Raw genomic sequence first — 15768 nt, 5'->3', positions numbered from 1 at the left:
ATGTGTAGCAAAAACTCAATAGCATTTGAACAGTGTGACTCCCCAACCCTCACCATGCAGTGACTGACACTCAACACTGATATTAGCAGTGTGTAAAAGCCTGGCGTGATGGAGCCCAGCCCACACTACAAGAAATTATCGAAAAAAAAAAGAAATATATAAGCCTCCCAAGACTTAGTGCTCCTAAGTGCATCATCCTGGGAAAGAAGAGAGTGAGGGGGAGAATAACCCACAACTCATACGCACCACAAAGGGCTGGACTGTTAATCTGTTAAACAAGTAAGGTCGTTGAGGAGGATGAAGGAGCACCAGAGAGTTTACAGCAGGACATAAATGGTTATCCCTGACCTCTAATGCTAGCCTCAGTCACTCCTTGAACGCTAACGAAACGTACGCAAGAAATGTACCAGCCAAAATGTTAATAGTATTTGCTAAACTAAACGGCATTGCTGCAGTATGTACTGTTGGCATTATTCGGCATCTATATCTTACTTTTTGATGTTTTCAGTGGATGGTGGCTCCTCGGCAACACTGAGGCGCTTTTCTTTTGATACTCCCATCTGCAAGCCAACAGCGACATGCCTAAACCCCACTCATACCCAGATCCGCAGACATTCTTATGTACAGTTATTCATTGTCTGCAGCATAACGAAAGTGGGGGTTAGGGATTCGCACGTTAGCAACAGACCAAATTTTCTTAAAAAAATAAAAATGTTCAAGAACTATTAGCTTTATAAAGTATACAAAATACCACAAAGCAAAATAAAAAAAAAGAAAGGAACTTTTTTTATATATATATATAATCATCTTTTTCTGAGGTACTCTAGCCTGAGGTAGATCAGTAAAATGCATATTAACTTGGTTTCCTGGCCAACACCAATCAACACTTCCCTCAGTCATAAGTGGCAGTGTTGCTCCGCCTTCTTTCATAATCTATTTATATATTATACACATTTTTTTATATATATATATATATATATATATATATATATATATATATATATATATATATATATATATATATATATATATATATATAATTTATTTCCTTTATAAAATGCATCCGAATTTATAAAATGCCACTATCAATACTGGGACAAAACTTCCAACCCTGCCATGTTCAGTCCCATCCCAAATCCAGAGCCCTTAGGCCCCACCCCTAGCCCCGCCCACCCCTAGCCAGGCTAGGAGAGCAATGCCTTTATACTTTTACATGGAAAAGAAAAAAAAAAACCCAATTAAGCAAAATAAAAAATAATAATAATAAAAAAAATACAGAATGAAAAAACAACAATGTAGTATTGTGCAGTTACCACACTAGGGCAGTGAAGGGGAGACTATTTTTCATAGCCGTGATTTCTCCTCATGTTTAGAACAAAAGAAAGACAAATGTGCGATTGAGAATACATTCTCACAGAAACGGCGGAAGGTGGGGGGGGTGTCATATAGGTGGGGTGTTCGGGCACAACCCATGACCCCTGAGATGGTCATGTCCCATATCCCGATCGTCTCAGTGAAGACATGGTGGCTCTATTTCCTCCGGGCCATAGGTGGGCCTGTGGGTGAGGCCTTGGGCTGCTGCTGCCGCCTCACCTGAGAAAGAATCTCCTGAATCTTTCGCTGAGCCATCTATAAAACAGATGGAGAGATCTGCATGTTAAAACATCTTGGATACTGCAACTGAATCAGCCCATCTGCTGCTACGTTACCTGGCTTGCATAGAAGTGGCCAGTAATCTTTACTACCACTTGGTCATTTTCGTCAGGTGTTTGATCCCGTGGGACAACCACCTCTGCACTGGTCAGATTCTGCAGTTCATTCACCTAGACAGAAAAGTTCAAATTGACTAATTACGGTAAGCAGTGGGACTTTATTATAGTACCATATCACCGTTTTCTTGTGAAACATTTGTAGGTCTGTTAAACAGTATTCTCTGTCTCTCCTCTGTGCATTTATTGGCTTCAGCTAATTAAACTGTTAATATGAAAAATCAGTTGATAATCGGAAAAGTGATTATCATGGGCAGTTCCTTTAAGCCCAGAAGCAGCTGATTAATATCATGACTGAGTGAAGAACACCTCATTTGGTAAACACGTCTGGGGTCAATTTCAGTTCTGTACACAGTCCATTCAATAAGCTAAATAATGAAGAAAAACCCCATCAAAATTTATGTTACCAACACCCCAAGCATTGCAGTAGGCTGTTTAAAGGGCTTAGTAGCTTGGCTATGATTGCCTGCAACCCACTAAAGTAAAATTTGACATTTTAAAGTTTAGTAAGACATCACAGTAAGTTTAGAATGTAATACTCCTGAGGAACCAACAAATTTAAAAAGCATCTGAGGGTAATGATAAATAAAATTAAATGCATTCTCGTTTTGAAGTGGAACATTTAATCTTCAAAATCTCAAAAGGGCACTGAACTTAATCCAAGCCCACAAAAATCACCCTGCCAGTTTAGAGACAGGTCCATGGCAATGCCATAACCTCACTTTTTACAATGCAGACACAATGCTGTAGTTACTTGTTGTAAAATGCACTGATCACACTCCACTTTCTTTCACGATGCTTGTTTATTTTCAGTCTCAACTTTATAAACTCAAGCATCTGATAATACATAATTAAATACTGCATATATAAAATGAAAAATTGTAATAGAGATAGCAGCACTGCTGGGTGTTTAGATTGTCAATATGAAATGTCAGCTATGGCTCCCCACTAAACAACGACAAAACAGGTAGAGGAATTCAAAAGCATGTGCGACTTTTTATCCAGAAGATCAAAAAGATCTGAGTTCTGTGCACCCACACAGACAGGCACACAAAAGATGTCACCTTCTATTTGCATACCACACCAAACATACCACCATGATCAAAACTTGGTCGGCATATCCAAGTGGTCAGTTTCTGTAAGTTTTATGCTCAGTCCTATTCAGAAAGCCAACAACAATGTACACCCATACTGGTTAAAGCAAACAACTAAAGAAAAGATCTGAACCAACCCTCTCCATTTCCTATAGCCACAACTGCTGTAGTTGTCTCCACATAATGCAGCAGGATTGAGCATTAAAACATAGAAGGCATGTATGAGACACATGAAACATTTGGTATTCAGTGGAATTCCCTTTTTTGTTTGTCACAGATTAGGGTCTGTGGCGATAAGTCAAACTTTACCGTTTTGCCTCCCTTGCCAATAACCCTGCCGGCAGCAAACGATGGCACTTTGATGTGAGCTTCTAGTTTGACCTCTTCCTTTGGCCCAAAGAAATTCTCTTCCTTCAGTTTTCCAAAGATACGTCCCTGAGCCTAAGAGTGGGAGAAGGAAAAGATGTTAAAATAGGGCTTTTTATTATAACTTAAGCATAAGGTGGTCCTCCTAATACCATATAACTACCTCTTAAGGACACTTGAACAGTCTTTACTTTGCAAGACAGCATTTAAAAAAATAAAAATGTTTTTCCTGCCATATTACATCCTTAACATCAAAGTTTTTCTTGTCAGCTTATCAACATTCACATGAACAGTATTTTCACAATCAAATTTTTTGCACCAACTCCTTTCTGATGTCATGACAAAGTAGCCTTGGTAGACCACTTCATTTCATACATGTTCATTATTAAGTGATTGTCATTTTACCTGGGCTATTCAATAATTTGCGGAATTTCTCTACATGTACATTCTGTCCCGCACCCACCCACAATGAGCCCACCACCCGCTCCCACACAACACAAAAAGCTAGCCTTGAGCCACAAGACATTGCTTTGGATTGCATTGGATCTCACTGGAGTTCAGCAGGAATGCAGACCACAATTCATATGACAGTGCTACATAAGACCCATCTTTCTTAGCTGCAGTCTAGGAATGCAGCTTGTGCCAGGCATCTTAATGATCCCACTTTCTGTGGCTGTCATTTTAAAACTTGAGGGCAGATCTCCTTCAGCAAAATCAACTAGTAATGTTATAAATAAACCTCCAGTTCATGCTGTTTGTGTCTGCTCACTTTTGTTACATGCCAAGCCAGTCATCCATGAGATTACTTGCCAAAGAGCTGGCACTGTCCCTGAACTTTTCCAGTCTTCCCAGGTGAAATACTGCAGTATAATGATTTTCCATAAAAAAGTGCACAGTGCTTGGAAAAATGTTGACATCACTGCACTTCCTATTACACCAACTTTCAACTTATGCAGGACACAGAATTTCTCTGAAGTCTGACAATAGATTTTTAGGGCAAACAGATCCTACAAAAAGCTTTCAGACAAATACCTTGAACTGTGCCTCAGGCGGTCCTGCAATGATGACCATCCTCTGCTTGGCATCCATTTCATCAGCTGGAGCAATCTAGTCAGAAGGAATAAAGAACGGAAACCGGTCATGTTTTCCACCCAAACATGAGTATCACAAAAACTACCTCTGAACAAGAAGCTGAAAGATGATTTAACCCAGTATAATTTCAATCCATCACTTACCTTGATTGACGCACCAGCAAAACGGCTGAGCTGCTTTATGTGCTGGCCCTGTTTGCCGATGATGGCGCCCACCGCCAGGGCGGGGATGAAAAGATATACCGTCTCTGACTCTGGCTGCTGTGGCTGAGAAAATAAAGTGAAGGTCATACTCAACTACAAGAAAAAAAGCTCAGTGCACACACACACACACACACACACACACACACACACACACGCACGAGAACATATTACAAGGTCACAGATAAACCGTGTTGCTTGCTTGGTCTTCGGGGTCCAAAGATCAAAGTACACTAAATACTTAACCATTCCATTTGCACAGTCAGCGTATTGCTCTTAATGTTATCATTTCGGTCCTCCCCTCACCATTTCTGAGTGATTGAAGTCATAGCTTTTATTCCAAAATTATCCCTTGACATATCAACTGGGATTGCACCTATGCTTTTCAATACAATTTCAGTAGTTCATCTTAAGTCTGTCCAAACCATCCACATGTTCATTTGGACAGGATGCACCAAATCACCGCTATTACCATTTAAACTACAACTGAATGCAGACACTGACAAGTGGAGATGTATAACGCCTACAAGTCTTGGGTTAAATGAATCCTGGTACATGCTGAATGTGTTAAGATGCTGATTCAGTGCACCAGGCATAGATACATAAGCTAGGAACATGGGGCTGCATAATAAAAACAAGCAAATTAGCAGTGCTTAGAATGCACAGATGGTTTTAGCTGTAGTAGAACAAACAGAAGTGCTCTTAAAACCAATTGAAGTGAAAAGGTCTTTGCATAAGACATGGCACAATGATGCTCTCTTTTCCGATACCAAAACAGATCTTTGATACGAACAGACATTTAATAAAAAATTTAAAAAATAAATGAAATAATTTCAAAACAGTCGTTTTTAATTGGAGCAGTACACTTTCATCTAAACATATGGCCGCATGTTTAGACTACTCAAATCCTCTATGACTTCACAAGAAGGCGGCTAGCCAACATGACTGTCAAAATGAGAATAGTACCGGATCAAAGTCATTTCTTTTGCCCCTGCCAATCCAGATCCAGAATTTTCTTTGGCTATTGTAGCTTAGAAACAATACATTTATTGGTAAGTTTCTCAAACAGTGCAGACCATAAGTGTCATGTCAAAGTTAAATTTGTAGTAGTGTGCAAATATGCTAGTCATTCTAGTCTTAGAGCACTTTTAAAAGCTCCACCACACTGCTTAAAGAGCCAAACCAGAGCAAAGCTATAAGGGGGAGTTGTGGACTGATGCATAACACTCAGTAAGAGCAGTGCTTTTTATATGTTCAAATGCATAATAATTATAATACAAAGCAACTAATCTTAATGCAGCATGGATTAAGAGTCCCAATCCTCAGCAACTGCTCAGTATAAACAGGCAAACCACAGACACATACAAATCAAGATAACACAACATGGTAGGTCTGCTCAAGTAAAGGCTACCAATAAGACTATCTTCATGGCACTGAGCAAGCAAGTGAAGCCACCATCTGGTCCCATTTCATTCACATTAGCAAACCCGATACACGCAGTGGCCATTTAAACCAGTTGCATTTTCCCAGCATATGCCATTCCAGCAACATACACCAAGCATGTGAAAAGCACACAGACGCACTCATTTTGTGTTTTAACACCACACACTCTGCATTCTCTGCAGCTGTGTTACTGGGGGGTCTTGGCCACTTCCCTGGGGGGGCAGGAACTACATGAGGCACTGGCTAATGTCCGTGGCCTTCAGCCAATCACTAGCAGGCAGCCAAAAGCTGTGCACTGCATTATGGGTTGGGGGGGGGGGTGACTTACAGAGAGGGATGGGCTACTGCTGGAGGGCAGTGCAGAGGCCCAAAATGGCACCCCGCTCCCAAACGCGCTGCACTACGGGAGAAACACACATTAACACACAGACACACCTGTGCCCATCCACGCAAACGCACACTCACGACTCCATCATGCTGTAAACTATGCATATTAATACTCTCACACGCACAAATACACTCCATGTTGTGCCTCACACAAATGTGTTTACCTCCTGGAGACACGCGGAACAGACGCAGCTAACTTGCCTAGTCCTACCTGGCCTTCACCCTGCTCTCCTTCGTAGTTTCAGTCTGGCATCCCCAAATGCAAATCCTTCGGTTAGAGGCCTTGCTCAGATCTTTCACGCTATTGTGCAAATATTAGACCAATATTTTCCTCATATATTTCTTTATTTCCAGTTAAAACAGCCAAATTATTGATTTTTCCGGAAATATTTCTGAAGAGACGATAAGACAACCCACGTGCATAAGGAGGACCAAAGTGAAAGAAAAATACTTGAAAAACTACAATTTCTTAAAAGATGGAGGAAATGCGAACATGAGAGCTTTCTTCTTTGAGAGACAGGAGAAAATCATGCGCCACTCTTGATTCAGATATGAAAATCCAACTGTTTTGATCCATCCTTCCACTGTGAGAAGACAAATCGGTGCTATGAGTCTGAAAGAATGTGTAGGCCATCAAGAAGCAGTTACTAAGGAAAATGTCTTCTGTTCTCAGAACGATGGACTGGCATTGAGTCCAGAACTCAACATCACTGTGTTTGGCATTACTTAGAAGGCAAGGAGGACAAAATGCAACCAACTTCTAAGACTGAACTTTGGAGGCATGGATAAAAAAAATCTGCAATTTTTTTTATATATAAACAGGAAGCAAGTCTCCTGAAAATATATAAAAGACAGACATTTACACTACATGCAATCGTTGAGGGGTAATTTTGTGGGTACTGTTTTCTAATTTTTGTGACCCTGAAGCTAAAAAAAAAAAAAAAAAAAAAAAAAAAAAGTTCATTCTGTACTTAATGGCCGTTTTCCACTAAAAATTAAAAGTGGTCTCTGAGACACAATATTGTATACCAGGGACCATCAGTTCCTCCTGGAGAGCCATGATCCAGCAGACTGAGGAATTCCATTCTTTTTACACATTAGCTAAAACTGAGGAGTTCAAATCAGGTGTATCTGAGCATGTTCATTTGGTCATCAACCAAGCCATTCAAAACAGCTCATCAGAACACACAAATGGGTCAGACTAATGAGTGACTGAAGAAATTCTCACACTGAGTGATGCCAGAGTGAAACCAAGGACTGAAATGAAATAAAACTTGACCAGCTCAACATGGTGTTTACCAGGCTTAAAACTATGTGCCCCCCTTGCATAAACACACACTTACCCCAAATGATGGATAGGAAGCTTGTGCTCCAGTGGGAGGCCCTGGCACCATAGAGGGGGACATGCCTCCACTGGTCCCAACAGGGAAAAGACCTAGTGCATTTAGGTTTAGCCCAGGAATCAGGTTAGACTGCAGCTGCAAAGGCACACACAGAGAGATATCAATAATACGTCATTAAAAACAAGACTAATGTTTGCTTGCAACAAAACTGCTGCCAACATACATTCATGGCAGCCACGTCGTTCTCATAGGACTCTCTGATTTTTTTCATGACCTCTTCCTCAGCAGTGGCACACGCCTCTATTGGGCCCTTCACTGTGATGGTGCGTTCTGGGTTATACAGAGTCAGGTCCTGCAATCTAGGGAAGACAGATAAACAGACACCATCACCATATTAAGCAAGTCATGATACATAAGAGCTCTCATTTATTTAAATGCCCCAAATCCACTCTGACAGATCTTAAACTCTTAAATAATTAAAATAATAATAATAAAGTGGCAGTACTCTGCAGGGCTCACTCACGGCGAGATGGTGATTTTAGTCCCAGTGTCCTGTTCGATCTTTTTCAAGTTGCGGCCCTCTTTCCCAATCAGACGCCCCACAAAGTTATTATGAGCCAAAATCTTTAGGGGAATCTCTTCAGTGCTGCGTAAACCAGACGTCAAAGTTAGCACAGGCAAGAGCGCATTCAAAAGTTGTAACCGATCAAATTAACATTTTGGACTAACATTTTGGTATCTAGGGCCTCCTTCTGCATGATCTCCATGATCCTCCGACAAGCTGAGCTGCAGCCTTCTGGAGTGGAGTGGACAGTGATGGGCTTTTCAGCCGCTCCTGCATTCTCCTTACGATGGATGTCAATCCTACACAGCCACAGAACAGTATAAATCACAGCAAGCAAGAATTTCCAGCAACATGGCACAGCTTGCTGGCCAACATGACAATTCATCACATTAACGATAAAACACTCTTAAGCTTTTCTGAGCACAGTGTGCTTCAAGAATACTGAAAAACTGTACATTGAGCACAATCGTTATGATACACAATGTGTGCTGTGATAACGCCTTTAAGTATCATTAGGTGACTTTTCCACAATTTCACACCTCTTAACTGAGACCATCATGACAGTACTCAATGCAGGAATTGTGGAGACTATAAATTAGTCTAAATTACTCTCAAGTAGATCTAAATTGAGCCGTAACATTTTGTAATTCTTACTTTTCTTATACATTTATGTTTGATTTACACTGTGAATGCACTTTTTAATGTCAAGAAAATTCCATTATTTTTCTTCCTGCAAAACAATTGATGTACACACATCAATGCATGCATCTTCTACATACAAGACTCAGAAAAAAAGGTAGTAAATCATCACTGGGGTAGGATGCTCAAGGACACATCTTCAGTACCTTTAGTATTGTATACATGTACCATATTCCATTCCAAGTGCCAATACAAATGAAATACACCACAACCTGTCCTAAGTCCATTTTATTGTTTGGTTTTTGAACTTTAGATTAAGAAAAGGTACAAGAATGCACATTTTCCCCTGGACCTTAAAACCTGTGTTGTACCGTTGGACCTGCGCAGCACCTTTTTTTCTGACAGTGAAAGTGTTGTATCCACTGAAAGACTCCAAACTTAACAAAATTTCTCTCCTCATTTCAAGAGCTACAAGTGAGAAATACACAATTTCTGAGGCCTTTCTATCTGAGGGTATATGCTAAAGGCCTAGAAGAGTTAAATACATACAAAATTAACAGACAAAGGCACATCCTTACTTTGAGTGTGTCTGTTTGGTAATGTTGCGGATGGTGGCACCCTCCTTGCCTATGATGGCACCTACAAACTGGGTGGGTACAAGCATGCGGAGCGGAACGTCGGACTGCAGCTTGGGTCTGGCACCCAGAGAGGGCGAGCCCTGACGGGGTGGACCCCGAGGAGCTGCACCTCTCCTGTTGCTAACAGCAGCAGGATCAGCAGCCGCCATCTCATCTGGGATGTAGGACACTTTCAGCGCGTAATTCTCCATCATGAAACCGTTGAGCTTCTCCACTGCTCTGGAGGGAAGAAAGAGGTTTGAGTCTGCAGGACAGAAGACATCTAGTGAAAAACAAACTGTCAGTCAAAATTTTGTCTGTACCAGAGACCATTCACATGAAAACCAGAGAAAATAGCACATTTACAGCAGATTTAACACCAAGCTGTAACTCTCAGTGATTGCCCTGAAGCAGGACAGTGCAGGGCACGGCCTAATGTGGGGTAAAATGTAACAAATTCTTGCAGTTAAATCAGTGCAAGGAAAACATGCTCCTGGTGACTTTTTTGTAATCCCACAGCAATCTTAGACATTCCTTGAGATCCACCCTGAAAGACTTTTAGGTCTTACAACAATTGTGAACTACTGAACGGTCACAACTATAATATTTAAAATCATGTTGATGGCTGTAACAGCACCATTCTGAAACATTTAAACTCTGTTCATTTTATGATCATTTATCAGAAACAGACTTTAGGTTTTTAGATTTTAAAGCTCAGTCGGATAAAACGGTGACTCTCTCGGGGGCATTGAGTGTGTGTGACCTGTAAATGAGCTGCTTAGGCATGTATGAGCAGAGAGGGGAAAAGAACTTAAATTTAAAAACCATGCTAGAGAACTCCGAGACCAAGTTTGAGGAGACAGTGAACTAAAGTGGCCATTAAACAACAAGAAAACATTCTATTAAAAAAAAACAAAAAAACAAAAACACACCAACAACAAAAAAGTCATTATTGTTATAACAGGTCATCATAAATATCCATTTACATAAACCAGGAAAGGCTGGTGTGTAACTATGATTCTGATTCACACTAAATAAGAAATAAAATAAAATAAAAACACAGAACTGCAACATCGTGCCATGAACTCAACAAAAACCCTGAAGTGCCTCTAAGCAGTCATTAGATGGCAGCAGTAAGATTACGAGGCACCGCTGCCTGATCGAGTCCGAATCACGTTTGGAGCGGACTATGTTTCACACTTAAGTTGGACAGATGCAGCATGCTGTCAGAGCCCGAGAGCTGGTTCAACCTCCAGAGGGGTGGTACTCACTGTCTGGCCTGCTCCTTGGCACCGTATCGCACATTGACTACGGCCGTTTCTGTGTCTGTGTTGACTGCAGTCAGAAAAGGAGAGAAAGTGCGTTCAGTGCACACAAAAGTCTGAAGTTGAGATATAATAAATATTGTGTGTGATATATAATTATGTGTGTATAATGAATAAATATATAAATGTATATAAAAAAATAAAACACACAAACCTATACTCACCTTGTTCACAACTCTCCACTGTGCCATATTGAGCCAATAACCCATCCAGCACCTGCATGAGGAAACAATCGATAAAGTTAGTTTACAAGTGTTATACACAGCAGGGTTGTTACAATACCAGCATTTTAATATACCAACTGCAGCATCATGATGCTAAAAAAAATTCAAAATGTTCTGGATTGGACTGAACACAACACTCAATTTTTAAAGCTTAATTAAAGCTTAGATAAAATAGAAATGATAAATACGCGAGTCAGGCAATAATTGGATTTCTGCTTTCAATCCCAACGATATGTTCATGTCAAGTCTTACTCCCAGTTTAATGTCAATCATTGCTATGCTACAGCTTTAAAAAAAAAAACAAAAAAACCACCCCATCAAGCCACAATAGCACTAAATACAAATGCACATCACAAAAACGTGCGTACTGAACTAAAAACCAGCTGTAGATTTCTTAATCTAATTTCAAGGCCTTAACCTGGATGTATGAAATCGGAGTATCCTGTTTACATAAGCACTTGAACAATCAGATAACTAATGAACCTTGATTTTCACTCCGTGGAAAGGACAGCTCGTTTGGTTAATGTAGAAAAAAAATCTCAAATTATGGAGTTACTTTTTTTTTTTAGGACACCCACATTACTAAATAAAACACCTGTGTGCATAAGATATGCTCTTCATATCTATATTCAAAATCTAACCACACCTGATCCAACTCACGCAGGGCTCGATCAGCTGGATCATAGTCTCTTTGGTCTAGATTACTGTAAACGCCAATGAGTCCGCAGGTCTGGACCTGAACTCCAGCTCTAGTAAAATGGGCTGCGGAACACTCGACGGACGGGCCCAGCTCTAATGTGGCCTTCACGAACGGTCAACTCCGCGCTTCAAGGCCGAGCAGAGCTCGGTCAGTTATTGTGGTTACAGGAGAACCTCTCTTTGATATGAATAAGATCAAACTAGCACTCATGGCTTCTACTCGCAACAAACGCTTCCCCACTTAAACCCGGCTTACTCTGCTTTACACGCCCTTTACTAGCGCAGTCACTGGGGCTCGCGCGCTGTAATGAATGGTAAAATGTCAGTCCGAGTCCAACTTTAAGACACAAATTACACAAGTTTTTTTAATTATTATTCTGGCTATGGACGGTTCCCCCACCCGAGCCAGGCCGTTCCTCGTTTGCTCGCGTTTTTTCCCCATTTTTCCGCCTCACCCCTTTGTCAGCCCCTCCACCCCCTCTTCCATGATATGGAACACTGAGCACGAGGAAGAAAAGGAAGCCTCCAGGCCCGCGAGCACACACCCCTTCTATACATCCACCATGCGAACCTCCACTCCTCCCTCCACAAGCCCACCACCCCCTCCCGCCTCTTCCTCGAGCCCTACTTCCGCCGCGCCCTCCACTCTGGAAACCCCTTCTGCTGCAGACGAGCTGGAGCCATTGGCCACAGGAGCGGTCAATCTCCGCAAGCACGTCCAATGAGATGGAGGTTCTCTCGAGAGGGAAATGGTGGAGGTGGTTAGTGGTCGCGTTAGGAGGGAGGAAAACGGGGGTGTGGCTGCCTCTGTTCATTTGGACGGAGCGGGGGGAGGGGAGGAGAACATCCACAGATTGAGTCTACACATGGAGCGGGCCTGCAGGCACACAGGGGCAGTGGGTTAAACACCCAAGCGCCTGACCACGGCGCGGACACGACTCTGAGCCCCGCCATCACGCAGAGCGCACTGCACCGCGTGCGCGCACACGCGGCCTAGGCCACCACGTGCTTCATACAGAATGGCGTCAAGACAAAAGGCCCGCCAATCCGGCCTGCGCGTAAACCGTAAAGCAACAAAGCGCATTCTGTGAGAACGAGCCGCTGCATTTCGCCGAGATGGCGAGATCCTGCAGGGACTAACGCACAGTTTCGGTTGCTGTGTTCAGCTGTGCGAGTCCAGCCGCCGAGTTTCAGAGGATGGACACTGTCTTCCTCTCCGCCTCAAATCCGGCGAAGGAAAAGCTACAAATACACTCTTAAGTCCTGAAAGTTTCCAAGATTACATAAAGGGGCGAAATGAAGGTATGCCCCGGAAAAGGTAGATTTCGCCCCACTTCGGTATTTAACCACTAATACATGGCGGACCGAATTATTGAGGGTTAAGCAGAAGGAAAGGAGCCACTGTAGCGTAGCTCCGTTTCCAGGGCGTTGTGTGCGCCATGCTTGGAGCAGGAGTTCTCCAAACGTGTAACGCCATGTAGGAGGCAAGGGGAAAAAAAAAAAAAAAAAAAAAAAAAAAAAAAAAAAAACACACACACAGTCCAGGCCTTTGACAAAATCACAAGATAGTTTCGGGACGTCTGTAGGCATCAATGTAAAGACGAGGTCTGAGCGCTGGCCGAGCCTCCGTCCTCAGCTAAATGTCGAGTAGCCACCATCAAACTCGCCATAACATTGCTATCCTAGCTAAATGGCCAACCTTAACTGCGAAAGGACTAAATATCAGCTAGACAAAACCCACACATTTTATTAATATTAGGTTACAGTTTTCCACACCAGCACCGCCTGTAGACCACGCGAACAGCTTTACTGTAGTTTGGAAGATGAGCTAACGTTACTGAGTAGGTTGTTGACCCTTAGTAACGTCATTTTCTACAACATAGACGAGGACGATAGAAATGAGCTCTCAAATTACAGCACGGGCGAACTGAAGCATAATCCCAGATGTGAAAACATAATTGAAAGGCAAGGGAACTTTATATTTAGGCTGTAATTTTACAAAAAAGCACCTTGAGTGAGTGAGTAAGGAGGGGGGGGGGTTATCAGATAAACGGAAAGGAGGGGCAACATGCAGTAAGAGATGTAGGGGGGGCGGTTATCACAGCATTGGGAAAGAGCTCTATAGCTCGTACGTTGGTTGGAGGCCAAAGAGCAGTTTTCTGGCCTCTGCACTCATTTTCTTTGCACCACAATACAATGTTATACCATCTCGCTCACTTGACTAGACAGGCCACTGCAGTGGTGCTCTGCATTCAGCATGAGATGAGCCTTGGCGCTTTCACACATGCAATAATTGATTAGGTGTCTAACAGCAGATATCAACCCCCTTTATTATCCATATGCTGCAACCACTATAAGCTGCTGTTGGTAGCCAAGGCATACATGTTGCTCCAGTCAAGAGCACCAATGTGTGTTCTACCCATTTGTGATTGCAAATTCTGTTTTCAGTAAATACATTAATAAAGATATGGGTATTCCAAGGGGATTCTCACTGTGGGAAATATTCATCCAACACTGCACATTCACTTTAAGAGAGAAACGGACACGCTGACCATTGGCAAGTCGCGTTGAACCCTATTCCCAATTGATGAAAAGCAGTTTTGTTTTGATCACACAAAGGCACCATCAGTATCAGTGCATCAGTGTAAATAAGTAAGGCTTACTTAAACAGCGACAGAAGGAAAAAAAAAAAAAAAAAAAAACACCACAGAACACCAACCCTATAACCAGTTTACCACACATTAAAAAAAAAAAAAAAAAAAAAAAAAAAAAAAAAAAAAAGCTGACATTTCACAACTAGACTCTTCAATCTTGAGACCTGCAAAACATCTGGGTCTGTGCTTATTCAGTAATTAATCAGGATGAATACTACTGCTGTCAGTCAGTGCCAGAAAACGTAAAGTAAATCCCTCCTTGTTATACTTTGTATTGCCCTCCTGCATTTCAAATAAAGATTCATCAATACCATAATGATTTACATCAATATTCTTTTCTGATCTTCGTTGTATTCAAAAGTTTGGACACTCCTGGATAAATGATGTTTTGTTGATTTTCATAGTGAAGAGTCAGCATCCTCTACACGAAACAGACAAATATGGCATTTGTTCCTGCACGATAAGTTTAACACAGGAAAAAATAAAACAAGATACAATGTGCCAGAATGTTTGCAGCACAGGCCACATTTTGTTTGGTTTTATCTCCCATTAGGTTAAATTCAGCAAAACTGTGATGAAATATGCAGAAGTGTGTTCTCTGTAGAGAATGTGTACGTATTTTCACTTAATCAAAACGTGTACACTAACCAGGGTCGTCTAAACTTCCATGACCATCTTGCATATTGTCACTTATTAAAAGAACACTGATCAACTGCAAGTTACATTACAAAGACAGCATAATCATTTTTAATTGGATTTAGTGCAGAGCAGTATATTAAATGTTAAGTGTGTGTAAATTTATATTATATTATATATAAAATAAAAATAAATAAAATACAGATGTGCTACCAGTGGAGGTTTGTCTCATCAAACCTCAGAAAATAATTATGTAGCATGCATCATGAAAATGCGCTTAAGTGCTGCAATGTTATATTTTTGCCACATTGCCGACCCCTTATTTGAAAGATGCCCACGCATCTCCAAAACAAGAAGGCTGATTGCAGTTTGGGGGTACAACACAAACTACAGCAGAATACCTATCACAACCAGGAACACAGCCAATGGAAATTGCTCAAAACACGAACGGATAGTACATTATGAACACAGTTGCCCTCAAGACGCTTACACTTCCCTAAGTCGCAGGACCAATTCCAGCTAGCATATTTGTTTTAAATGATTAAACTGGGCATGTAAACGGAAATAATTAAAGAAAGAAATCTACATCAAAAAACATTAAACAAATGGAGAAAAAAAAAATTAGGACAATTTATCCCTTAGAAGCCCCAAATTACAGTTGAACTAAATTTACCCCTTAACAACTAAATTGTTTAACTAATGTTTTGTTTTTAGA

General features: G+C 41.3%; 1 protein-coding gene across 3 annotated transcripts in view; it reads right to left on the bottom strand.

Moving 5' to 3' along the window:
- Positions 1-1203: 1203 nt before the first annotated feature.
- Positions 1204-15768, bottom strand: part of igf2bp3 (insulin-like growth factor 2 mRNA binding protein 3) — a 29079-nt gene continuing 14514 nt past the window's right edge. Inside the window, exons 4-16 of one of the 3 annotated variants that reach the window (XM_037535236.1) lie at positions 11005-11056; positions 10787-10850; positions 9477-9755; positions 8424-8558; positions 8218-8340; positions 7918-8053; positions 7695-7829; positions 6293-6364; positions 4465-4587; positions 4262-4336; positions 3173-3304; positions 1710-1823; positions 1204-1629 (exon numbers count right to left, since the gene is read on the bottom strand). In XM_037535236.1, the coding sequence (XP_037391133.1) occupies positions 1531-1629; positions 1710-1823; positions 3173-3304; positions 4262-4336; positions 4465-4587; positions 6293-6364; positions 7695-7829; positions 7918-8053; positions 8218-8340; positions 8424-8558; positions 9477-9755; positions 10787-10850; positions 11005-11056 (1539 nt within the window). In that variant the 3' untranslated portion in view covers positions 1204-1530. Of the gene's footprint in view, positions 1630-1709; positions 1824-3172; positions 3305-4261; positions 4337-4464; positions 4588-6292; positions 6365-7694; positions 7830-7917; positions 8054-8217; positions 8341-8423; positions 8559-9476; positions 9756-10786; positions 10851-11004; positions 11057-12163; positions 12237-15768 lie in introns of those variants that run through there. The other 2 variants (XM_017693875.2, XM_017693874.2) reach the window with 2 other exon arrangements.

Source organism: Pygocentrus nattereri, chromosome 27 (genome assembly GCF_015220715.1).
Source record: "Pygocentrus nattereri isolate fPygNat1 chromosome 27, fPygNat1.pri, whole genome shotgun sequence".
NCBI lineage: Eukaryota > Metazoa > Chordata > Actinopteri > Characiformes > Serrasalmidae > Pygocentrus > Pygocentrus nattereri.
This window is presented reverse-complemented; position numbering and strand designations above follow the sequence as displayed.